Raw genomic sequence first — 23,317 nt, 5'->3', positions numbered from 1 at the left:
GAATCCTCAACTGGAATCCGCTGTTATGGAATCTTACTGTTATTAGTCCTATAATGATGGGAAGTCCATGGGCCTGCTTATGATTTGTTACGGCTGTACTGGCGTACAATAAAACAAAATCATGATAAAATGACTATCAGTTGCATAAGGCACCACTTCCAGAATGTAATGAGTACTGTTAAGTAGAAGAGACTAAATGCCATAAACAAGCCGTTATATCATTTATATCGAGTATCGATCTTAAATTAAATTTTGCTGTAGTACTGTTAATCAGTAAGACTTCATAATAGCAGATTCCAGTGGAAGATGCAATTCCAGTTAGCACTTACACGCCCAGCTGCGACTTAAAAGGTTTAGAAACGCATTATGTCTGCTGAGCTGAGCGAGCGAGCGATTACAGGACTACCTTCGTGACGTACGCACCGCGGCCTGTCTTTCTCGTCTGCCTCGGCCTCCTGACTGTGACGTCATCACTGAGTGTCAGCGGTGGTGTGTTTCATGTTGCAGGTAGCGGCGTGCCATTGCCGCGTGCACGAGACGTACAAGCGGTGCTTCCTGAACGCGTCACCGCTGCTGCCCTGCAAGCTCTCCAGGCTGGACGACCCCAAGTCCCCCAGGTCAGTATTATTATACGGCTATGGTTGTGCACTGTGTAATGAACGCTGAAGGCTGAAGTGTGGGAGCAAGGAGCTACGTGCTGCGTGGATCCGTCAAGTGGAGAAGGCAGCTCTCCAGGTTGTCTATGAAGTCTGGGTAAAGAGGGAATTCTAATAAATGATAATAAAACACCTTTTATGTGAATAAATAGTATTTTCAACGTGATCTCTGTGCTTTTTCCTGCATAATGTGATGCACTTTGCAAGATTAAGGTGAACTTGGTGGACTACGTCTGAATTGCCGTCGGTTTTAGCACACTGGTAATGCGTTCTTTCAGTTGGTTTCAATTTGTAATATTCATCGAGTAACCTTTCTCTTTCAGCAGACATCAGAAAAAGAAATGTAGGGTAGAAGTGTCTAGCAAACGACAGGACCACTCCACATGACCTCTCCTCCCAATCCAGAGAGCATCTCTAACAGCTGAGCAAAATGAGTAGGGGCCCCATCCAACTGAAACGAGTATTGAAGTCCCTCACGTAAATGCTCAATTTGAGGCATCAAATTGTCTTTCTTCAGATAAGTGTCACCCACTACTGGTTTATCAAAGAAGATAGGTCCTAGCATATAAAGTTTCCGCAAACCACACAACACCATCATCTTTTGGCAGCCCTGCTGTTTGGATGGATTCATCCACTGACGATTGCCTTGAGTCCAGTATCTAAGACTTTGTCTGCTCATTTCACAATTGACATAAAACACAGCTTCATCACTGAAAAACACACATTCTTTAGTAACATTGATATTTTCATCTAGTGTATAGGTAAACCATTCACACATCTACATGCATCTACAGCGGTCATCCTCATTTAAGTGATGCAATATCAGTAACGTGTACCGAAGAAACCTCTTCCCTGCCAGGCTTTTGTGGATGGTTGACCACGGAACATCCAAATCCTTGGATGTCAGTCGAGGCGATTTCTTTGGGCTGTCATTAACCTCGGCCAAGACTGGCTCTTTCGTTTCGCCTGAAGCATTTGGTCGTCCTGAACGGGGTTTGTCCAACACACTGCCTCTTTCTTTAAATTAGGTGGTTAATTTCCCGACGGTAGTAAACAAATAGATTGAGATGAGGGTGTCGAATGTTAAATTCTTCCGCAATTTTGCGGTACATCCAGTCTTCTCGTCCACTCAAGAGTACCAACTCTACTCTTTCTTGTTTAAACAGAGCTACCATTCTGTCTAAAAAGAACAAAATATTTTATAATTATTAGAAGTTATTTTATTATTATTTAATTATTTATTAAAATTTATTAATGTTTATAGTATCTAGAATATTTATTAGAATTTATTATAATTCTCTGTGTACGCAGACTTTGTGGACACCCTGCTGCGATCTGACAAGGAGACTGTGCAAACTTCCCTCACCGACTTGATTCTTATTAACAGGGTGTGTATGATAGGACTACGACTTCAACATATGTAGACGGGAAGACGCAATTCTCAGCCGTTTTCGAGAAAAACGAGTATGAAAATTTTAGGCGTGCTTAACACACGGACGGAAAAAAATGTAGCACTCTCAAAGACTGTGCTTAGTGTCACCGTGGCATAATAAAAGTGTCTGCATACTGAGGGGCTGCGGTGTTAATAATTCATTTGTCACGATCTTTAGCGGTAAGAAGGCGCTATGGAAGTAGGACTGTGCGCCCTCTTTTTTGATTCTGCAGTCAGTGACTGCGGTGAGTTTCGAGGTGAACAGTGGTCGCAAGATTCACAGTAGGGTAAGCCCGAGCCTAGCTGACGAGTACGTACACCTGTTGAACAACTTCACCCATGTTAACTGGGTCGCAATTTGGTCCTGTGGAAGCTTGTTGGAAGTATCGACCTATTGCTGCACGCCTTGGGCACACTGTATCAGTGTCGTGTCGTGGTTTTCGCAGTGGTAACCGTAGATAAGGTCCTGGAAATGCCTGTACTCCAGATGCACATAAAGTTCACCGGATTCTGAGAGCAGCAGTGCCCGATCGAACATCATCCAGAAATGAAATATGGGCACATGCTGCACCTGACGCGTCACGAAGGACCACAGGGAACCGTGTGCTGGCTGCAGTACTAAGACCACGTGTGGCCAGACTACTACTGACACTACACCGTCAAGAATGGCTGGTGTCGTGAAATAGTCAACTGTGCAGTAGAATGACTCTCTGTTGTCCGCAGTGATGGGAGAAGGTTTTGTCTGTGTGCGAGTGATGGACGTGAATGTGTACAGCGTAGACCTGGTGTGCAACCTATTCCAGAGTGTATTCGCCAATGATACACATGTCCCACCCCAAGTTTCTTGGTGTGGGTGCCCATTAGTTACAACTCGAGGTCACATTTGGTGCTCCTGCAGGGTAGAGTACCAGTGGCCGCCGCATTGCACAAGCTGTTATTACCGTGGTGCCACCATTTCTTGGAGAGGAAGGTGATGTGCCTTTTCAGCAGGACAATGCACGTCCTCATACGACTGGTGCAATACAGCGTGATCTTCGTGGTGCAATACATCTGCCCTGGCCTGCAAGATCACCAGATCTCTCTCCAAGTGAACACACATGGGAACTTAGTTATTCTCCAGAGCCTGCAAGAACCACGGCCGCTTTGCAACGAAAGGTGCAAGGTGCTTGGAGCGGTCTACCGCAGGAAACCATAGTTTACATGCGAGAATGGACACCTGAGTTGCCGGCGGAGGAATGACTCATTGTGTACTGTTGGGACTGTATGGGCACCGTTTATCGTGAATAGCGTTTCATTTGCGTGATTTTGTTATCATACACTCCTACGAGGATGAACTATCTCTCACCTCACTTGTCAATAAAATTGCCTCGTTCTTGTTGCATATTTGCCCAGCAACGTACTTTGTATGGTCACCAGTATTGAGGGAGACCACAGCTGAACGAGTAAGCCCTCAATTTTGTACGTGCGAATCCTCTGGATCGAATCCCGCGACCAGCATTTTTTTCACTACTTACCAGGCTTGGACATAAGTACGAAAACAACAAGCAACACCTTACGATACATAATAGGATGTGGGAGACTCGATCACATCCGAAACAGCATCCACTCGTCTCGGAAAGGATAAATATCGATCCTATATGGTTTTCCAGGGACTGTTACACAACTTTCCGGCAAAATAGTGGTGATGGAGGTACGTACCTTCCCCTGTTGACCATGGTGGCCAGTGAAAATGGAACAATTCATCCCCATGCTCACTAAATCAGTCCTGAAAGACGCGATGTTTGGGAACAAACGCCGTCGTGGACATGTGGGAACCACGTCACACACCCACTCCAAACTGCATATCATCTCTCCTTCTGACGCCTCTGCCATTGGGTCAGAATCGTTACACCCAGCCTCGAAATCATGCATTTTTCTTACGAATCGTCGAGGAAAACAATTTATACGTATCAACACTCAGACTCGACATGAAAAGTTCCCATAAAGTGGTATAAAGGGTGTCAGTGAAAGCACCCCTTCCCTTCTTTCCTATACATTTTGGCGTCGGAAACTAGATTGTGCGACGGCAACCCCACTGTGCGTGATCCTACCTATATGGAGTTTAGCGCAATTTTTGATCTGGTAAACAGGATGGGAACCTCTAGGGACCGCTCAAAAGAAATTTCAATCTGATCCTTAGTAGCAAAGGCTGTTTGGACTTTTGCAACCCTCCAGTTTCGCGTCCTTCTGTGGCGTGATCACAGAGGGCACTTAGGCATGTACATGCATAAAACGGCAGAGGGTCCCCCTAGGATCCCCAGTTGGGCAACACTCAGGGTGCCATCTACGCACCTTTGTTGAGCACGTTTAAGATGACCTGTTAGAGGCTTCGACACCCATTCAAAAGAGTGGTGCCTCGAAGGTATTCTTGCGCCTGAGTGCAAGCTACCTCTTCGACACACCTTATATGTGACACCTCCACGTCGGCGTCGAGTAGAATTGTAATGAAATTTGGTGACAATGTGACATCATAAACCCACCTTACAGCTCACTTGAACTTCTGAACTGCGGTCTTTTTTAGGGGCTGTACGACTGTCTTAAAGTCTTTTTCTCAAGACCAGGCAGAATACTAAGTTGAAATTTATGTCAAAAACTTGGGTCTTTTGCCTCTTGGCAGTATAATAACGGTTAGCTTCTAAGTCAATCCGGTTAAAAAAATACGGCTATTTGTGCGACATGTTTTGAGACTCGTAAACTCACTGATCAAAATCTACACCGTATTCTGCCAGTGACATAGAATCTTGAAATTCCGGATGAAGCAAAGGTTCACACTGCAGTCTAAGGAAAACGTCCGAAAATTGTTAACCTGTATTTATATCGGACGAATTTTTAAAAAAATTGTTATCGTACTGTCTATTCATCCATCTGTTAAGGCACCTTTTTCTTAGGAAAGGGTAGACTTGATGACTTGAAATTTTTGTCAAATACCAAGGTCTATGACTGATTTGCAGTATAATAAACGTTAGCTCCTAACACAATGAAATCAAAAGATGTGGCAATTTATGTTCCATATTTTGATATTCGTAAAGTCACTCATCAAGACCTAAACGGTACCTCTTATTGACCTGGTCTCAAGAAAAGCAAAGTTTCATAGTACAACCAAAGGAAGAAATCCAAGAATTACTAACCTGTAATTGCATAGAAGAGCCGAAGAAACTAGTACACCTGCTTAATATCGTGTAGGGCCCCTGGTATCAGGCAGAAGTGCCGCAACACGAAGTGGCATGAACTTCACTAATGTGTAAACTAGTGCTGGAGCGAATTGACACAATCAGTCCTGCAGAGCTGTCCGTAATTCTATAAGTGTACGTGAGGGTGGAGATCTATTCTGAACAGGACGTTGCAAGACATCCCAGATACGCTAAGTAATGTTAATTTTTGGCGAGTGTGGGGGCCAGAGGAAGTGTTTAAAGTCAGAGGAGTGTTCTTGGAGCCACTCTGTAGCAATAGTGGAGGTGTGGGAAGTTGCATTGTCCTGCTACAATTGCCCAAGTCCGTCGGAATGCACAATGGACATCAATGGATACAGGTGATCAGACGGAATGCTTACGTACGTGTCACATGTCAGAGACGTATCGAGGGTCCCATATCACTGCGACTTCACACGCTCCACACCGTTACAGACCCTCCATCAGCTTGAACAATGCCCTGCTGACATGTAGATTCCATGGATTCATGAGGTTGTCTCCATACTCGTACACGTCCATCCGCTCGATTCAATTTGAAACGAGACTCGTCTGAACAGGCAACTTGTTTCCAGTCATCAACAGTCCAATGTCGGTGTTGATGGGCCAAAGCGCGGCATAAAGCTTCGTGTCGTTTAGTCATCAAGGGTACAGGAGTGGGCCTTTGACTCTGAAATCCCATATCGATGATGCTTTGTTGAATTTTTGTATGCTGACACTTGTTGATGGTCCAGCAATGAAATCTGCAGCGATTTGCGAAACGATTGCACTTCTGTCAGGATGAAAGATTCTCTTCAGTCGTCGATGGTCCCGTTCTTGCAGGATCTTTTTCCGGCTGCAGCTGTGTAGGAAATTTGATGTTTTACTGGATATTCACGATACATTTGTGAAATGATCTTACGATTAAATCCCCACTTCATCGCTACCTCGGAGATGCTGTGTCCCATCGTTCGTGCGCCGACTATAACACGACGTTGAAACTCACTTAAATCTTGATAACCTGCCATTGTGGCAGCAGTAACCTATCTAACAACTGCGCCAGACACTTGTTGTCTTCTACAGGCGTTGCCGACCTCAGAGCCGTATTCTGTCTGTGTACATATCTCTCTGTATTTGAATATGCATACTTGTATTAGTTTCTTTGGCGCTTCAGTGTATATTATACGAAACAAAATTCTCTTTTTTCATCAGATTGTATATCAGTCCAGCCGCTTTTAAGCTCCATTTTACTCAAGAACGTGTAGACGTATGAAGGTGAAATTTACATCATATAGTTAGATATATAATCCTTTGGTGGTGTAAAAATGTTAAGCTTCTAAGTCATTGCAGTTAAAAGATATGGTAATTTATGTCACATATTCTGATACTCGCAAACTCACGGGTTAAAACTTATAGGGTACTTCACCTTGATGTAGAGTCATCGAATTTGGCAAGAAGAAATGTTTGACAGTAGAAATAAAGTAAAATAATCAGAAAATTGTGAATTTGTAATTATATCACATTAAAATAAAATAGTTTGGCATTTGTTATTGGACTTCAAACTTGAAATTCAAAGGATCTCGAAAGTATTGAAATCCACCCCCCCCCCCTCCCCGGTATCAATGTCGATAACAAGCAAAAAATTTCGAGTTCCTCGATTCCTGAAACAGGTGAACTCTCTATGTTTATAATTAAGTTTGTACAGAACCCTGAGTGCTTGAGTCCAGGTCGCACCTCGCCAACTTTTTCGCATATATCAATGTCTTGTTGCTTGAAGTGTCGCGAAGCCAGAAGATTATGTTTCAAGGCGTCACGCTTTTTCTCCATTACACAGAGAGGTTGTATGCACCTTTGAGCCAAATTTCAACCATACGCGTCACAGTGGGAGACAGTTACTGGGTTTCTAAGAAGTGATACTTTTTTTGGCGCAGTGTGTATATCATTTTATAATTTCAGCATTCCTCAGAGTTCGATGTCTTGTGCACGCTTCGACATGTCGGGCTGTGACCTGTGGAGTGACGGGCGCAGGACGCCTTTCCTTGGCCGCAGGGGCAGCCGGGCCTCCATGCTGGAGCACGACCGTGAGAGGGAGCGCGACCGCGACCGAGAGCGGGAGAGGGGGAAGGCGGGGCCCGCGGGGGGCGGCGGCCGCTTCCCCGCGCTCGACACCGCCGAGATGTACTACACGCTTGACTTCAGCGACAGCCAGAGCTCGCCGCTCATTCAGTAGAGTATTGGGCCAAAGGCGTTCTGGTTCAGCTGGGCCCCACGCGCGCTCGCACACAGGAAGCCAGCCTCAGCAGCAGCCGTATGTTTACGTTTGCATAGTGCTACTCGCAGCAGCGCATGTGTTCCCAAAGAATCGACACACAAACACACAGGACGGAGAACAAAATACTAACATTATGTTACTTTTACTGGTAATCGCGAACTGCCTCCTGTAACGTCAACACGCCCTCAAATTTCATGGTACCGAAACAATATTTTCTATTTTTTTCAGATACCAATTAGCACGTGTTACACTTTGTCATGAATAATGAGTAGCATTAACCCACTTGGACTATGCTTTACACAGTCAATAGTACTCTTTGTGAGACAATACTATCGCTATCGCTTTGTCACCTCTCAGCTTATGTCTCTAGAATATTAAAAAACTGTAACTGAGTATCTGCAGCATTTATAAAATAAAACACAACACATAGTACTAAGGGTTCTCGTCCACCATTAAAATAGTCCACTTATGCCCCTGTCAGTCCCATTTCACTCGTCAATCTACTAAGAACATAAGGTCAGAAAGAACGAAATAAAAACTGAAGTTGGTCCTTTATCCATATTACAGGAAACTCATAACAGACATCAAAATTTTTTAAATCTCACAGAATTAGAGTAATGTAGCCAGCTAATAATTTTGTGAGCTCTAACATGACCTTGATGTCACTATAAAAATGAGCTAATTTTGGAAGTTAGGACTGTGTACAAGAGTAGCTCAGTAGGTAATGCTCTCCTTTTTTAATTTTTTTTTGCATGAAAGGAAATGATATATACATGCAAAAAGAGATACAAAAATTGAGATTTATTTAGTCACATTTCAGTGTAATGATGTTTGTCAACCAGTTCTTTCTACCTTGGAAGAAGTGCATGTATATCACTGCAGTTAAAATCACGGTCCTCCATCAAAAACGTGAACCTAAATCTTGCTTCTAGTCATAATTTTCGACAGAAACTCTTTCCCCTCCACATTGAAGCAATATAAAAGATTGGATGGAGATGTTTTCTTTGCTCTTCATTCTGGTTTGTCAACATTTTCAGTACCCAGCTTGCACAAATCTTCCAGGAGCTCTGTCTTTTCATAATGGCACTCACACTCCCTTTATCAATGGATATCTGGTGATATGATTCATCTGTTATGATCCAGCTGCCATCACAGACACACTTGATGTAGTTGATGCACTTCGTGTTGTATGGCATCATTCCAGTCACTGACCAGCCACTAAGCATCAGACAACTGTGTTTGAGCTTCAGGTACTCTACAGCAGTGAACCGACCATCTAAGAGTACAAACATCCACCACATCATCTCTGTACATCTTCTTCAGTGTTTTATGAATGTGACTGGACATCTGCAGTCTTACACATACCTTAGCATCTGGTACTTTCTAAACTTATATATTGATGCCACCTTTTGTTGTAGGACTGTGTTACTGGAGTGGGCTGTAGAAGGTGATTTGGGAAAGTGAACTAAATTCACGATTACTACATTGTCTACTTCGTGAAGAAGGGAAAAAAGGCGTTATTGCTACCTGACTGGCACTCATAAAATAAATTGCAGATCCTCTCATGTGACAAATGGTGGATAAATGTGGAGAATACATCAGATACTAGGAACACAAAGAGGCTTTTATGCTAAGGAATTCTGACAAGTCATAGGTAGCTAACCATGTAAAACAAATTAGATCAGCCCTTAAAGGAGAACATGATTTAGAAGTCTTACACTTGGGAAAGAATATAAGACTCTCTGGAAGAGTTAGAAATAGATATTGGAGAAAACACTTTCGACAATCAAAATTCACATGAAGCACATAATGAGAGTTTTAAAAGTTTCTGGATGTGTTTCAATGCAAATGCATAGTAAACTAATGAGTACTACTTGATGCAACAGGGAGAATTTTGTGAACCTGGACATCAGTATACAATCAGTATCTTTGAAAATAGCGAAGAATATGTACCAAGGAAATGATGTCACGGTTCAGAAAGCAATTGCACATGCGTGGTAGTACCTTCAGAAAGCAACAGGTAATGACTATATTAGAAGTATCAAGAGGATACTCTTGGTGCTCACTGCTAATAAAGATAACCAGGTGCACAGATACTGTGTGTTACAAGGACAGAAGTGGACAATTTTAATTATGACGAGCACCTATGCCTTATGGTCATTTCATTTCGTAGTCAAGGTATTAAATTTTATTTTATGGATGCAAGAAATGTGTTGTATGAGTTTCTAGCGTTTCTAGTATTGTAAAACTGAGAATTATCAACCTGACGATATATTTGTTGTCTCTCACAACATGTTGCTCCTTGTGTAAGACACAGTTAACGTATCTGAATGCTGCTCATCGTCCCTGGAATTGAAACAAGTTTAGAAAAATGATATTATGTATTGTGCCAAACTTTTTACTGTACGTTTACTGTGAGAAATTTTTTAGTAACTGAGATATTCAAGCAGCAAAATGCTTTACAAGAAACATCAGCGATCAAAAAGTCACATATTATTCACACAAAAGTCTGAACCACAATGTCACGTAATGTTTTCGTATTCTTTTTGCGAAAAATTATATTCTGCCATAAAGAGAAAAGAACAAGAGATGTAAAAAGTGAAGAACCAAATACAATTGTGTAGTTTTGTCAACCCATTACAGAAAGTGTCTACTGTCCATTTCAATGAAATACTTCTGACAATGCGATCCCTTCATGATATAGCAAAAACTGCAGGAGCTTCTGCTACATGAGACTCATCCTGATCACTGGTGCCTGCAATTGTAGACGAAACGTTGGCAGTTTCTTTTTTGTATCATGACACCATGTGACATGCAGGAAAATTTTATTGAAATAGACTCCACAGTGGAAGCCTACACTCATACAACTATTATTAAAGTAGTTTCCATTTAATCGAGTGCTTGAAACTGTAATGTTAATGAATGAAATCAACACTGTCTGATGTATAATTTGCTCACTAGATAGCACCAATCATATCTACACAAGTACCATTTTTTTCATATTATATAGATAATGAATGCCAAATAAAAGGTTTATTCTATGCCACAAGTTGGGAAAAATCGAGAAGTGACTTCAAAAAATCGAATGGAAACCAGTTATATCATCTTGAAAATGGCAGTTTAGAATATATGAAATACATTTGGAGCTAAATCCTGTAAGTTCTGCTAAAACTGAGATCAAGAGAGCATTGTGATCTTCATTTCGATGTAGACTTCCGATATTCACATTGTGTCATTGCACTTGCCCTTCATATATAAAATATTTGTGGAACTTTTTTCCGAACTGATTCACTGCGATTATTTCATAGTGTTGTATTAATATTTCATCTTTTTGCACTGGTTGTGAATACTGACTAAAAGAATTTATCATAGCATACAAAAGAGTTAGATTCATTATAATATCACGACATAGGACATAGATACAGATGAAGAAGATTAAGAAGAAACGTTGGATGGAAATGCGAGTTTGATTCTGTAGTAACTATGAAAACTTGAGACTGTTAACGTTACATGAGGCACAATTTCTATGCCTTGACAAATATCAGAGTATGTAAAAACGAATACAAGACAAACATTCATACCTTGGTGAATTTTTCTGAAAATTCCCTAGCAAAAAGCAGTCCTTGTAGAGACTGCATTGTGGCAACATCATTTGCCTTTTCCACAGTCATGTTTCTGTAAAGTACAGCAGGGAGAGGTATCCTTGAGAATAAAACTTAATTTCGTAGCACCCGGTATAACTTCACAGCAAGAAAAGTTTTTTGGTAGCTGTATAGGAGAGTAATGAATGCGATGCAATTACTGCTGCAATTAGAACACTATTTCCTGTCGGATATTGACATCTAGAATACAGTCTGTTAATGCGATACCTCACGGATGGAAACTGAAGCAGTGTTTTGAGACATGAAAATAGAAATTAATGGGCTTCTTGCAGGCAGGGAATTATCGGAAAGAAAAATACGAAACATGTTAGTGTCAATTTAATGTGACGGGTTTCTCACTATTCAGTTATAATGTTGGCAATCACGATAGATTTTTAGTGTGAGTAAATATTTGCTATGTGTTTATGCTGATTAACTAAATTCATTAGATAACATCAATATTCTTCGTTATCTACAAACAGATATCCGACACACAGACATTACTGCGATATAGTAGTCTTTATGAATTGTAAATAAATGTTACATGCTTTCTTAATGTGCCACATCAGAGACTCATAAATATAGGAGCATCATAGCAACAGTTCACCTTACGTACTTATTTTGCTGTCACCACATTAGAAGGTGGTATATACAGTTCAAATCAAACAAAATTCTTAAGACGTATAATTCTGCAAGGATATTTTGCAAGGCTAATTAGAGTAAATGAGAACTGGCACTTTGTATTTGCACGTAGCTCAGAAACTTAATTGTTTAGTTCAGTATTTGCTTTATAACAAATATTCGTGAAATTTTACTGAACACCATCAAAATATGCTCACATTGAGCACCAATACAATTAATTGATTTCTTGCTTGGATAAAAAAAAACAAAATGTTTCCAGTTTTCGTGGCCACTTGTCGACTTATTGGCTGTTAGCTTCTGTCTTGGGTTCTTTGGCCAGTATTTCGTTCCAATGGCTCTAAGCACTATGGGATTTAACATCTGAGGTCGTCAGTCCCCACCAGTGTTTGTGTGACGATTTTTCTGACGTTTCGCTAGTGGGAGTGTCTGGGGTGGTCAAAGCTACACCCCTCCCCCTCTCATTGTTAATGTCGAACTGGATTCTAGGCCATGACCGGCAGTTATTATGTAACTATGGTGCCAATGTGTGGGGGATTTTCCCTGATCATTACATTTCCTCATCAACTTTGTATGCGGTACATTCCTGACATTGCAAATGGGACGCTTTTGCCCTCAACCGATCTGAGACACTCTTTGGTTGTTAACTGGTAAGTGGAAACCTCTGGCTAACAGTAGAGCACTTAGAAAGAAGCAAAAAGGTTCAGATATACACAAGATATTTTTTTTTAATTTTCTTAGTTACATGTTTCGCAGTCACATGTTTATGTGCTTTCTGTCTTTTTTCAAATTTCCAGCCCAATTATAAAGATATTTTTCTCTTTTCAAGTGTTGTCTTCTGATGGATAAATGAAATGCTTAAAATGTCTACCCTTAACTTTGACACAAGTTCTAAACTCCGCATCATGGATTGTCTTAATCGCTCCTATATTCCAGGTGTCTGCTGTATCTCCTGAAATACAGAGAATAACACTAAGGCGAAAGATCTCATCATTTGCAATAGAACGTGAATACAACATTTTCTTTAACTGCCTCAAAAAACAAAAAGTCAGTGGATTGAGGTCAAGAGATCCAGGAGGCCAAGATGCTGCTCTACCATCTATTGATTTGAGAAACACTGATTTAAAAATTCTTCTTGCCTGCAATACACACTAATTGCTAGGACAATAACTAGTATGGAGCAAGTTTCCACTACTGATTGTTCTCTTGAAACTAAAGGGATTTGTTTGTTTACTGGTACCATAGGAACAACTTAGAAGGATTAGATGCAACACATCCCAGAACAAACAACATACGAAACGAAAAAATATCTGTAGAATCGAGGTGAAAATGTGACGAAGGAAAGACAGAAATATAGCAAACATGTAACAACAGAATGTATCTGTGATTGAGAAACTAAACATAATTTACACCTGAACTTTGACAATGCCAGACACTCGCGTTGGTGAAACGACAGAAAAATGGTCAACGAACGTCGTCCATAAAGCTTGAGACAGATGCGAACACGGAATACATCATTTAAAAAATTATCAGGGATAAAAATTCACATGAGGTGTTCCTTATTCGACACGCCACAGCTACAGTTTGTCAAAAATTCTCGTTCTCGGAAGTTACTAGCTTGAGTAATGGATTTGGTGTATTATCGTAACGAATTTTAGTTTCTTCTATTTATATTCCACTACAGATGTTTTTATTAATACAGAAGTATATTATTGCCGTTTTTTCACTATAATTCGAGAAACTTCCATTTAAATAATTCTTCCGTCCGAGGTAGTGAACACATGTGATTTAACTATGTGCTCTCAGATGCAGTTGCTTTCTTATACTTGCCAGAAGTAAGAGGTAAATTACATAGAGCATAGATGCGAATATTCGCCCAGTTCAGGAAAGCACGAGATTCATACAAACGGCGTCTTCTATTAGTCTCGATTGTAGTCCATGTTTCTTAAGGGTCGGTTTTATTTGGCATTTGGCAGTAATTAATGTAACTTTGTAGTTGTTAGATTTGTAGCATCAACCACTTAGAGAGAATTGTTGCTGAAAACGTAGTTCTAGTAACAAATCGTTTTTGAAGTGTTTTTCGAAGAGGTTCAAATGTTAAATTATTTATAGTGGAATTGATTCAGAAGTCTTTATCAACACAAATTTAGTGCCAAAGAAGTTTTAATGTTAACGTAGTTGTGCCAAATAAGAAAACATAATCAGTGATCAGCACCAAAAAAAGGTGCATTCACTTCAAACAAGGGTTATGGCTGGGGGCTAAGGATTATTTCAGCATGGAGCACGAATTAATCACAGTTTTTTAAGGATAACTGGGAACCTGTTGTAATTTTTTAATAACCTGGAAATTTATCATGATATCCTAATAAATTCATGAAAATCATTTTGGCTTTCTCAGTATATGTAATGTGTAATTTATTACCTGTCTTACTTGTTACCATATACCAAATATTCTTTGAAATGCCAGTTCATAAATACCAATATATTTTGCTGTGTCTTATGGTAAAACAATTTAGGCTACTTTGTCTGACACATCTTCATGTACATTTTTATACCTCAGACTGGAATTTGAATGAGATGCTTGTAATTAACCCTGGTTTAACTTTCTTACCAACTACAAAGGTATGTTCACCGCTTAAAATTAAGCATATGTCTGCAGTCCATCCATTACACTTGCAATTATTTATGTAAAGATTATTTCTCTCAATGTGATGGCAATTAATGTAAGATATAAACTAATAATAATAAATTGGTATAAATTAAGGCATTTGATTTATTTCAGGAAATTAATAACCACAATTAGAAATGAATACAGCCCCCACTTACCAAAATCCTGCAGCCTTTCATAGTGCTATTTACGAGGCTTATGATTCTGTATCTAATTAATTAAAAATAGTTATGAATTATTTTCTGAATTCATTTAGTTCCCCTGTTCATTTGTTTCCAGTTAGAACCTAAGACTGTAACAAGTCACTTAATTAAATACAACATGAGAATGTACATGACTTGTCTAAATTATAACAGCTATTATCTTTGAAATATCCCGCTACTACTAATATTAATTACATTTGCAATGTGTCATTTTGAGTACGTTACAGTATACATATTAGTACCTTACGTACTTTTGGGTAATGGCTACATTATTATTATGACTATCAAGTTTTTCATTAACCAGCTCTTATAAACAATGCTACGAAAACAATTGAGACCACACATTTTATATTTGATTCACTAGACACAGGGTAGAAAATCATTATTACTACAATTCATACTACTATAATCCTAGCCATTACTGAGACAAATGGTCAGTGAGTATAATTCAAACTGTATGAAGACTCTTGTAATATATTTTACTGAAAGTTTAAGTGAACCCAGCACATAAGAGCATATCAAGATTTCAGATATAAATATTACTATAGATACAACAATTTAAAGAGACGATAGAATACAATATTTAACAGTTTAAAAATAAGAGTTTAATGTTTTACTTAGCAATGGAGTACTTAAACTGTGGGTTGTTAACACTCCTTAAGATTTGTAAGATTCATAAACATGCAGCGATTGAAGGATTTTAGAAAACTAAACGGGGTTAATAATGGGCCACTTCTGATAATTATAGAAAAACCATGTAACAGAAGTTCCACTAAGCTCACCGCCATCATACTGGATATTTTTTACAGTAATTGTACATATTTCCCAGCAAGTTTTGCATATCAATCGGTAGCAGTTCATGCTGGTAAATGTGTAGATTCACAACAGTTTCCTAATGAGCGCTGGACACAAGTGGAACTTTAGATGCGAAGAAACGCAAAGTAGTTCATTTTGGGTTCTGCTCACTCAGTTGAACAACCTATGCATGGTCCATGGAGCTACTCTAAGTTTCTACCTGTCACCATGTCTTGCTACACCTTATAGACTATTCTAAAGAGTGGGTAGAGACCACACCCAAGATGTAAACTTGAATGGACCTGTGAAGTATGCTAACATGAATTAACAGTTGATTAGTGCCTGAAAATAAGAGTTATACATGTATGGGTTCCAGTATTTAATGCTATCTTGTCATGCAATATTTTAATTAATTACTTATGTATTTTGGTTTATGTAGTCAACAGGATCACCATATTACATAAGTGGTAATGTACATCTGATGGTTAAAAAAGTTTGTAGGACATAAGGGTAAAAGTCATTTAAACCGACATACTCTGGGAGGTTGCACAGGACACCAAAGCCAAATTTTTTTTCTAATGTCACATTTCCCTGTGACGATTTTTCAAATGGGAAGATGAAGTTTTGTCTGGATGAAAGTTAATTAAACCAACAAGCTGTGGGACCCGGCATGGGACAGTGAAAACACTTTTTTAATATGTTTTCCTGTAAGGACAAAAAGTATCACAAATGAAGTTTAATTCCTTATTACTAGAGGGCAACAACACTAACACAGCGCAACTACACCAGTTACAGCACAGATTGAAAAATGCCTCCATTGACTTGTAAAAGGAGGTTAGACAATTAAATTTTAATTCTTTATTGGTAATTGACAACAACATTAACACAACACAGTTACTACAATTACGCTACAGATTCAAAAATTCCTCCATTGACTTGTAAACAAAGGTTCCAACGGAGGGTCATGTTCTTTCTAACACGGTAAAAGACTGCAGGACTGTCCTTGATTCCTACTGCTGCTGCTGCTACTATCCAAGCTACAAGATCCTCTTGTGATTCAACAGGGGTTTTGTTAACATGGCTGCACATCTTTCCTCTTCTATATGGAATCAACAAGGGAACTTGAACAACAGAAAGCTGATTCATTGACAGGAAGCAAGACATCTTTCCGTTATAAGAAGAATAACTGTCACTCACTGAACACAGTTCTATGGAGGTCGAAGTCAGTTGCCTTCACAATCGGTGCTGCTGTGGCGTTGTCCTGGTCTGGCAGCATTGCGTCGTATCCCCGACGTTTACTCGGAATCAGACTTGGTATCTGGCTTGGAGAACTGCAGGCGGCGGTCGTATAAAGGCCACCCGGAGTATGGATGTCAGGAAGTTGTCGACCTCACATGCCTTCGCTGATGCAATATAGTGCTGGCTGTATACAATGATGGCGGCGTCCTCCTTATTGCACGAGATGGCGCTGTGCAGATTCGGCTGCTGGCGCCTGCCAGGACGGCAACCCGCAGCACAATCCTGTGTGGCGGGTGTGCCGGATCGTCAGGCACCAGCCGTACACGGCTTTCCTTTTCTCTTCGGAGAGAGATGTCGAAGCCATCTCCATGCGCAGACGGTGGCAGTGGCGGAGGCGACAGCCAAAGAGATGGCATGTGGGGGTAAAATTATGCTATGGGGCATTCATCTGGGCTGCCATGGGTAGTGATGGAGGACACTACGACAGCTGCGGACCACATGAAATCCTTTCGTACTTAATGTCGTAATCGATGGCGATGGGATTTCCTAACTGGACAAATGTCTATAGCGTAAGGGTGGAATCTTGCTACAGTGATTTGAGAAACATGATAGTGAGCTCACGTTAACGTCTTGGATACTGAATTCGCCTGATATGAACTCGATGGGACTCATCTGACTTGCTATTTGGCGCCAGATCCGCGCCAACAAAACACTGGCTAGTAACTTACGGGAATTAATTGACCCGTATGTAGACACGCGGTGGTACGTACCTCTGGAAACTGATCAAGAATTTTTTGTACCCATGCCATGCAGAATTGCTGCTGAAATGAATTCAAAAGACGGTTCAGCAATGTAAGGAGGATGTCACTATTAAGGCAGAGTTCCTACGAAAGTAATATGCAGTGCGTGAAACATAAATTTATCGAATTTATTATGAAAGTAGTAGATACATGTAAGACATAAACAATCATGACGGTATAACATAGTTTCTTTTACAACACTAGTAACAAACTAGGCCGTTTGCATTTCCAAGGCACTCACTGTCCTGTTGTGTTATTGCAGTGTTAATGCTTTGTCCAACATCTGCTCTTGGTAATTACCTCAAAAACATTCTTCGACATTGAGTTTCTTAGGGTGTTTAGTTATTGCAGTGTCATTCCTCTTATGAGATGATTCCGTCCTTGAAAGGTTTGGAAAATATTCAGCTATTTGCACATCAAATTCTTCAGTGGTGTCGAAGCGTTTTCCGGTCTCGAACTGATTTAGGTGGAGCTCAGAGAGTTCCAAATATAGCGGTGATGATCGATCTTCCAACTACTCATATATCAAATTCTTTAGTTTTCCCTTTTCCTAAGAACTTTTCTGGGCAACTAACTGCACCTGATATAAAATGATACTTTCGATCTGAAAACGAGAATTATAACCACATACGTTAGACTCAGTTGCCCCATTTGCATAGTGTTCACTATTTATTGTTTTACCTTTCACAATAAAAAATTATTTGAGGTTTCCGTTGGCTTGTGATCCTTATTCGTAGTTTGAAATCTGTGACGAAATTAAGATTAAGAAATTTCATTTTATGCCTAAAGTACTAGGCTGCGAAGTTAGATATTTCCCAGTCGTTTGTCAGGGAAAGTTAAATATCAGCTGCGACTTTGTGTGAAATCTTAAACGTAAATGATTAGAATTGGAACTGTCTGTGTCAACGGCCACAAGAGTGCACCAGTGATCTGGCAGGGTATACACGGGACGTGATGATAGTGATGATGTTTGGATTGTGGGGCGCCCAACTACGCGGTCATCAGCGCCTGTACAAAGTTCCAATTTTTCTCACAGTCCAATTTTTTTACACAATTCAATCTAGCCACTATCATAAATGATGATGATGATAATGATGAAATGATGAGGACAACACAAACACACAGTCTCCGGGCAGAGAAAATACAAGGGACTTGAACAGCGTCACATGTTGAATGGTCACTATAGCAGGTCACAGAGATGCCAAAGTACTCGTGTAAGACAGCGATATCAGTACTTGATAAAATTTGAAAGGGGCTTCATATGGGTCTCCATTTCGCTGCCTGGTCGAATAGTGGCATATTCTGATTTCTGAGGCATCTGAATGTCACATCCGAATGGCCCGCTGTTGGACTGCATCAAAAGCTCAGGGCAGACATACTCATCAAGATGAAGCCGACCATGTCTGATCACCACAAGGGAAGATCGCTGTATTTTACAACAAGCACATCGTCGCCCCCTCAAATCTGCATGTGCCATCCGAGAAGAAGTGATGGAAAATTCTACGTCATCCAGCACCATTGGTTGGAGACCAGCAGCACCCGAAATAAGGAATTACAGTCCCATGCTTGGTTTGCCGTTAATACAGCAACACAATCTGCTGCATTTGGAGTAGTGCTGTGTGCAGGTAATACGGACTTCTGATACATTGTTCCCATTATGTTTAGAAATGAATCGCGGTTTTGCACGGCCTCCCTGCAACATTGTGTATCATCCCACACCATTGGTCGGAGACTAACAGCAACCAGAATAAGAAACTACCGAATGGAGTAGAATGGCAAATCAAACACCTTTCATCCATGTAAATTTCCAAATTGTTATTTTATTGGGCTACCAGTTTCGTCGAAATATCACGCCATCTTCAGGACTCTTTTCCGAAGTAAAGGAAGATTCCCACCTTTGGTCCAGTCGAAATAGGGGGCAGCATTCAGTGCCTGGTATCCGTAGGTTTCTAGACAGTGATCGCTTCAAAAAAATCACCAGCAGGCCAGAGGTGTCTGAAGTGGTCACTGTCTCAAGTAGAAACCTGCAGGTACCACTCACTGAATGCCAGCCTGTATTCTGATTGGACCAAAGGTGAGAAATTTCCAACACGTCGAAGGGGAGGCCTGTGGAGGGCGTAGCATACCGCCGAAACGTAACACTTTGAAAATTTAGGTACCTGAAAGGTGTTTGATTTAACATTCTGTACTGAACAGCGGCAACCATCTTTGGAAAGATGGACATACAAAGAAATTACCGTCCCATGCTTAATTCGCCGTTAATACCACAACACAAACGACTGCGTTTGGAGTGATCTCATGTCTTGAATGTATGGACTACTGATTCATTGATCCCATTGTTTTTAGAAATGAATCGCAGTTTTACAGTAACATGGAATACACCTGGGAGTACGGCGGCTATCTGGGGAAACTCCCATTCCTCCAATGTTCTGAGGAGGCACAGAGGTATTTCTCCTGGTGTTATGGTGTGGTGAGTGACTGAGTATGACTTCCGGTGACGGCTGGTTGTGAATGAGGAATTCTGATCGCAGAACGGTATACCACGGATGTCCTGCATCCCCATGTGTTACTAATGCGCATCAGTGTCATGGGGTTATTTTTCAAAGGACAGTGCTCTTTCGCACACGGCACTCGTCTCTGTGACCTGACTGTCTGCTGCTGAGGTGGTCCTGTGGCCAGCAATATTCCCAGATTTGTCTCCGACCGAGCATGTACGGGGTCAGCTCGGGTATTAATTCTGTCCCAGATCCAGCATCCAGGATATCAAGGACCAGTTGCCACAGTTGTGGACCAGCCTTTCTCTGGAAAGGACACAGCGGCTTTTTGACGTTGCCCTACTGAATTAGTTCACATATCCTGGCCAGACAGGGTGAAGTCACATTGATAAGCGGCTTCACACTGACAAGTTCTTTGTAAATGTGATTCCAGTTTGCAACCACTCAAATAACATCACATGTCTTCTCAACTCATGAAGTCTCATTTCGTTTCCCTCACCCTTTCTGGATGCTCCACATTTTGTGTCAGGATGTGTATTTACTTGTATTAACTTCACTTTTACTGTATAGGTAAGTATTAAAAGGAAGTGAAACATGGTGGATAAACAATTCTGAGAACAAACTGAAGGTGTTACAGAAAAAATGCTGAAGATCAGAATGGCAGATCGAATAACTAATCAACACGCACCAAATCGAAGTAGGGAGAAAAGACATTTGTAACAGACATTTGTGACACAATTAGATTAAAAGGGCGGATCGTTTGACAGGACACATCAAAATGAGTCAAGGAAGAACAGTAGCAACGGAAGCAACCACAAGTATTAGATGCTATTAGCCTCTGCTGATTTCACACATAATATGGTACAGCCACCTTAAAGTAAACAACATCCTACAGTAGGAAATATCAGAATATCTAACTCACTACAGTTTAAGATAACTACGTTTTTTTTTTGTGAGTCAACAGTCTCCTGACTGGTTTGTTGCGGACAGCCACTAATTCATCTCCTGCGCCAACCTCACCAAGAGTAGCACTTGCACCCTACGTCCTCTGTTATACGCTGGATGTGTCTCAATCTCTACGTTTTTTACTCTCTACAGCTACCTCTAGTACCTAGAAGTTATTCCGTGATGTTTTAACAGATCTCCTACCGTTCTCACCCTTCATCTTCTCTTTCCATGTGTTCCTTTCCTCATGTGTTCTCAGTCCATTTTCGACTTTCTTGTGTAGCATAATTTCTGAAGTGCTTCAGTTTTCTTCTGTTTCAGTTTTGCCAGAGTCCATGTTTCACTAATATACAATGCTGTGCTCCAAATGTTGGTTCTCAGAAATTTCTTCCTCAAATTAAGGCTTATATTTGATACTAGAAGACTTCTCTTTACTAGGAATGCCCTTTTTGCCAGTGCTAGTCTGTTTTTATGTCCTCCTTGCTCCGTCCGTGTTGGGTTCTTTCGTTATCTAAGTAGCGGAATTCCTTAATTTCCCCTACTCTGTGATCAACAATGGTGTTGTTAAGTTTCTCGCTGTTCTCATTTCTGCTAGTGGTCATTACTTTCATCTTTCTTCGATTTACTACCATTCTATATTCTGTACTCATTAGACTGTTCATTACATTCAGCAGATCCTGTAATTCTTCTTCGCTATCACTGAGAATAGCAATTCATCAGCAAATCTTATCATTGTTATCCTTTCACCTTGAATTTTAACTCCGTTCTTGTTGTTTTATTTCCGTTATTGTTTCTTCGATGGATAGATTGAAGAGTAGGATCGAAGAGCTACTTCCGTCTTGCACCCTTTTTCAATCCGAGCACTTCTTTCTTGGTCTTCCATTCTTATTGTTGGCTCTTGGTTCTAGTACATATTGTAGCGTATATCAGTGTCTTTTCCTGTACGTTACGCCTATTTTTCTCAGAATTCAGAACGTCTTGCACTACTTTACATTGTTGAACGCTTTTTCCAGATCGACAAATTCTGTGAAGGTGTCTTGATTTTTCTTTAGTCCGAAACACCAGAATTGTGTCACTGGTGTCTCTACCTTTCATAAAGCCAAACTGATCGTCATCTAACACATCTTCAGTTTTCTTTCTAATTCTTTTGTATATTATCTTTGTCAGCAACTTGGATGCATAAGCAGTTAAGCAGATTGTGCCATAATTCTCGGACTTGTAGGCTCTAGCAACCTTCAGAATTGTGTGGATGACTTTTTTCCGAAAGTCAGACGACATATCGGCAGGCTCATGCATTATACATATAAACGTGAATAGACATTTTGTTGCCACGTCTTACAATGGTTTCAGAAATTCTGATCGAATGTTATCTATCCATACTGCCTTATTCGATCGTAACTCTTCCAAATACCTTTTAAATTCTGATTCTAATGTTGGATCTCCTATCTCTTCTATTTTTATACGTCCTTCTTCATCGATCAACTGAAATATTTCTTCTGTTACCCATGGTTTCTTCGCTGTTACCTTCATCGTTGCTATGCTTTTAATCTCAACTTCTGTGATTGCCATTTTTAAAAATGTCTATTTCTCTTCAAATGAACTCCCTACTGAGCTATTACTTATCGCATTATCTATATGCTCAGCGGACTTCAAGGGTATCTCTTCAGTCCTTCGTATTTCTGTATCCCATTTCTTTGCTCACTGATTCTTCCTCAATATCCTCGTGTACTTCAGCCCCTCTTCATCACTACTAAATTGTGATTGGAGCCTATATCTGGTCCAGGGTGAATGTTACGCTTCAGTATCTGATTTCGAATCTAACCGAAATCTTCTTATATCTGCCGGCCTTTTCCTTGTGTACTACCTCCTCTTATGACTATTCGCTATTACTGGCTGAAATTTATTGCAGAACTCAATTAGTGTATCTCTTCCCTCATTCCTAGTACGAAGCACATATTCTCCCACAATCCTATCTTCTACTCCCTTCCTGTTCAATATCCTTATATAATTCGTTTCTCTCTTCATCTTTTGCTTGCGTCGTCGGCATGTATACCTGAACTATCGTTGTCGGTCTTGCTTTGGTATCACTTCTGATGCGAATAACCCTGTCACTGAACTGTTCACAGTAACTCACTCTCCGGCCAGCATTCCTGTGCATAACGACTCCAGTTATACTCTTTTATGCTGCTGTTCATACGAGGGCAGTTCAATAAGTAATGCAACACATTTTTTTTTCTCGGCCAATTTTGGTTGAAAAAACCGGAAATTTCTTGTGGAATATTTTCAAACATTCCCGCTTCGTCTCGTATAGTTTCATTGACTTCCGACA

The 23,317-nt window shown here is 40.4% G+C and overlaps 1 protein-coding gene across 1 annotated transcript in view; it reads left to right on the top strand.

Moving 5' to 3' along the window:
* The window catches only part of LOC126210057 (delta and Notch-like epidermal growth factor-related receptor), a 364,547-nt gene extending 356,241 nt beyond the window's left edge, over positions 1–8,306 (top strand). The window contains exons 11-12 of the mRNA XM_049939540.1: positions 508–617; positions 7,320–8,306. Coding sequence (XP_049795497.1) covers positions 508–617; positions 7,320–7,521 — 312 coding nt within the window. The 3' untranslated portion in view covers positions 7,522–8,306. The remainder of the gene's footprint in view (positions 1–507; positions 618–7,319) is intronic.
* The last annotated feature ends 15,011 nt before the right edge of the window (positions 8,307–23,317 follow it).

This window comes from Schistocerca nitens, chromosome 1 (assembly GCF_023898315.1).
Source record: "Schistocerca nitens isolate TAMUIC-IGC-003100 chromosome 1, iqSchNite1.1, whole genome shotgun sequence".
Lineage (NCBI taxonomy): Eukaryota > Metazoa > Arthropoda > Insecta > Orthoptera > Acrididae > Schistocerca > Schistocerca nitens.
This window is presented reverse-complemented; position numbering and strand designations above follow the sequence as displayed.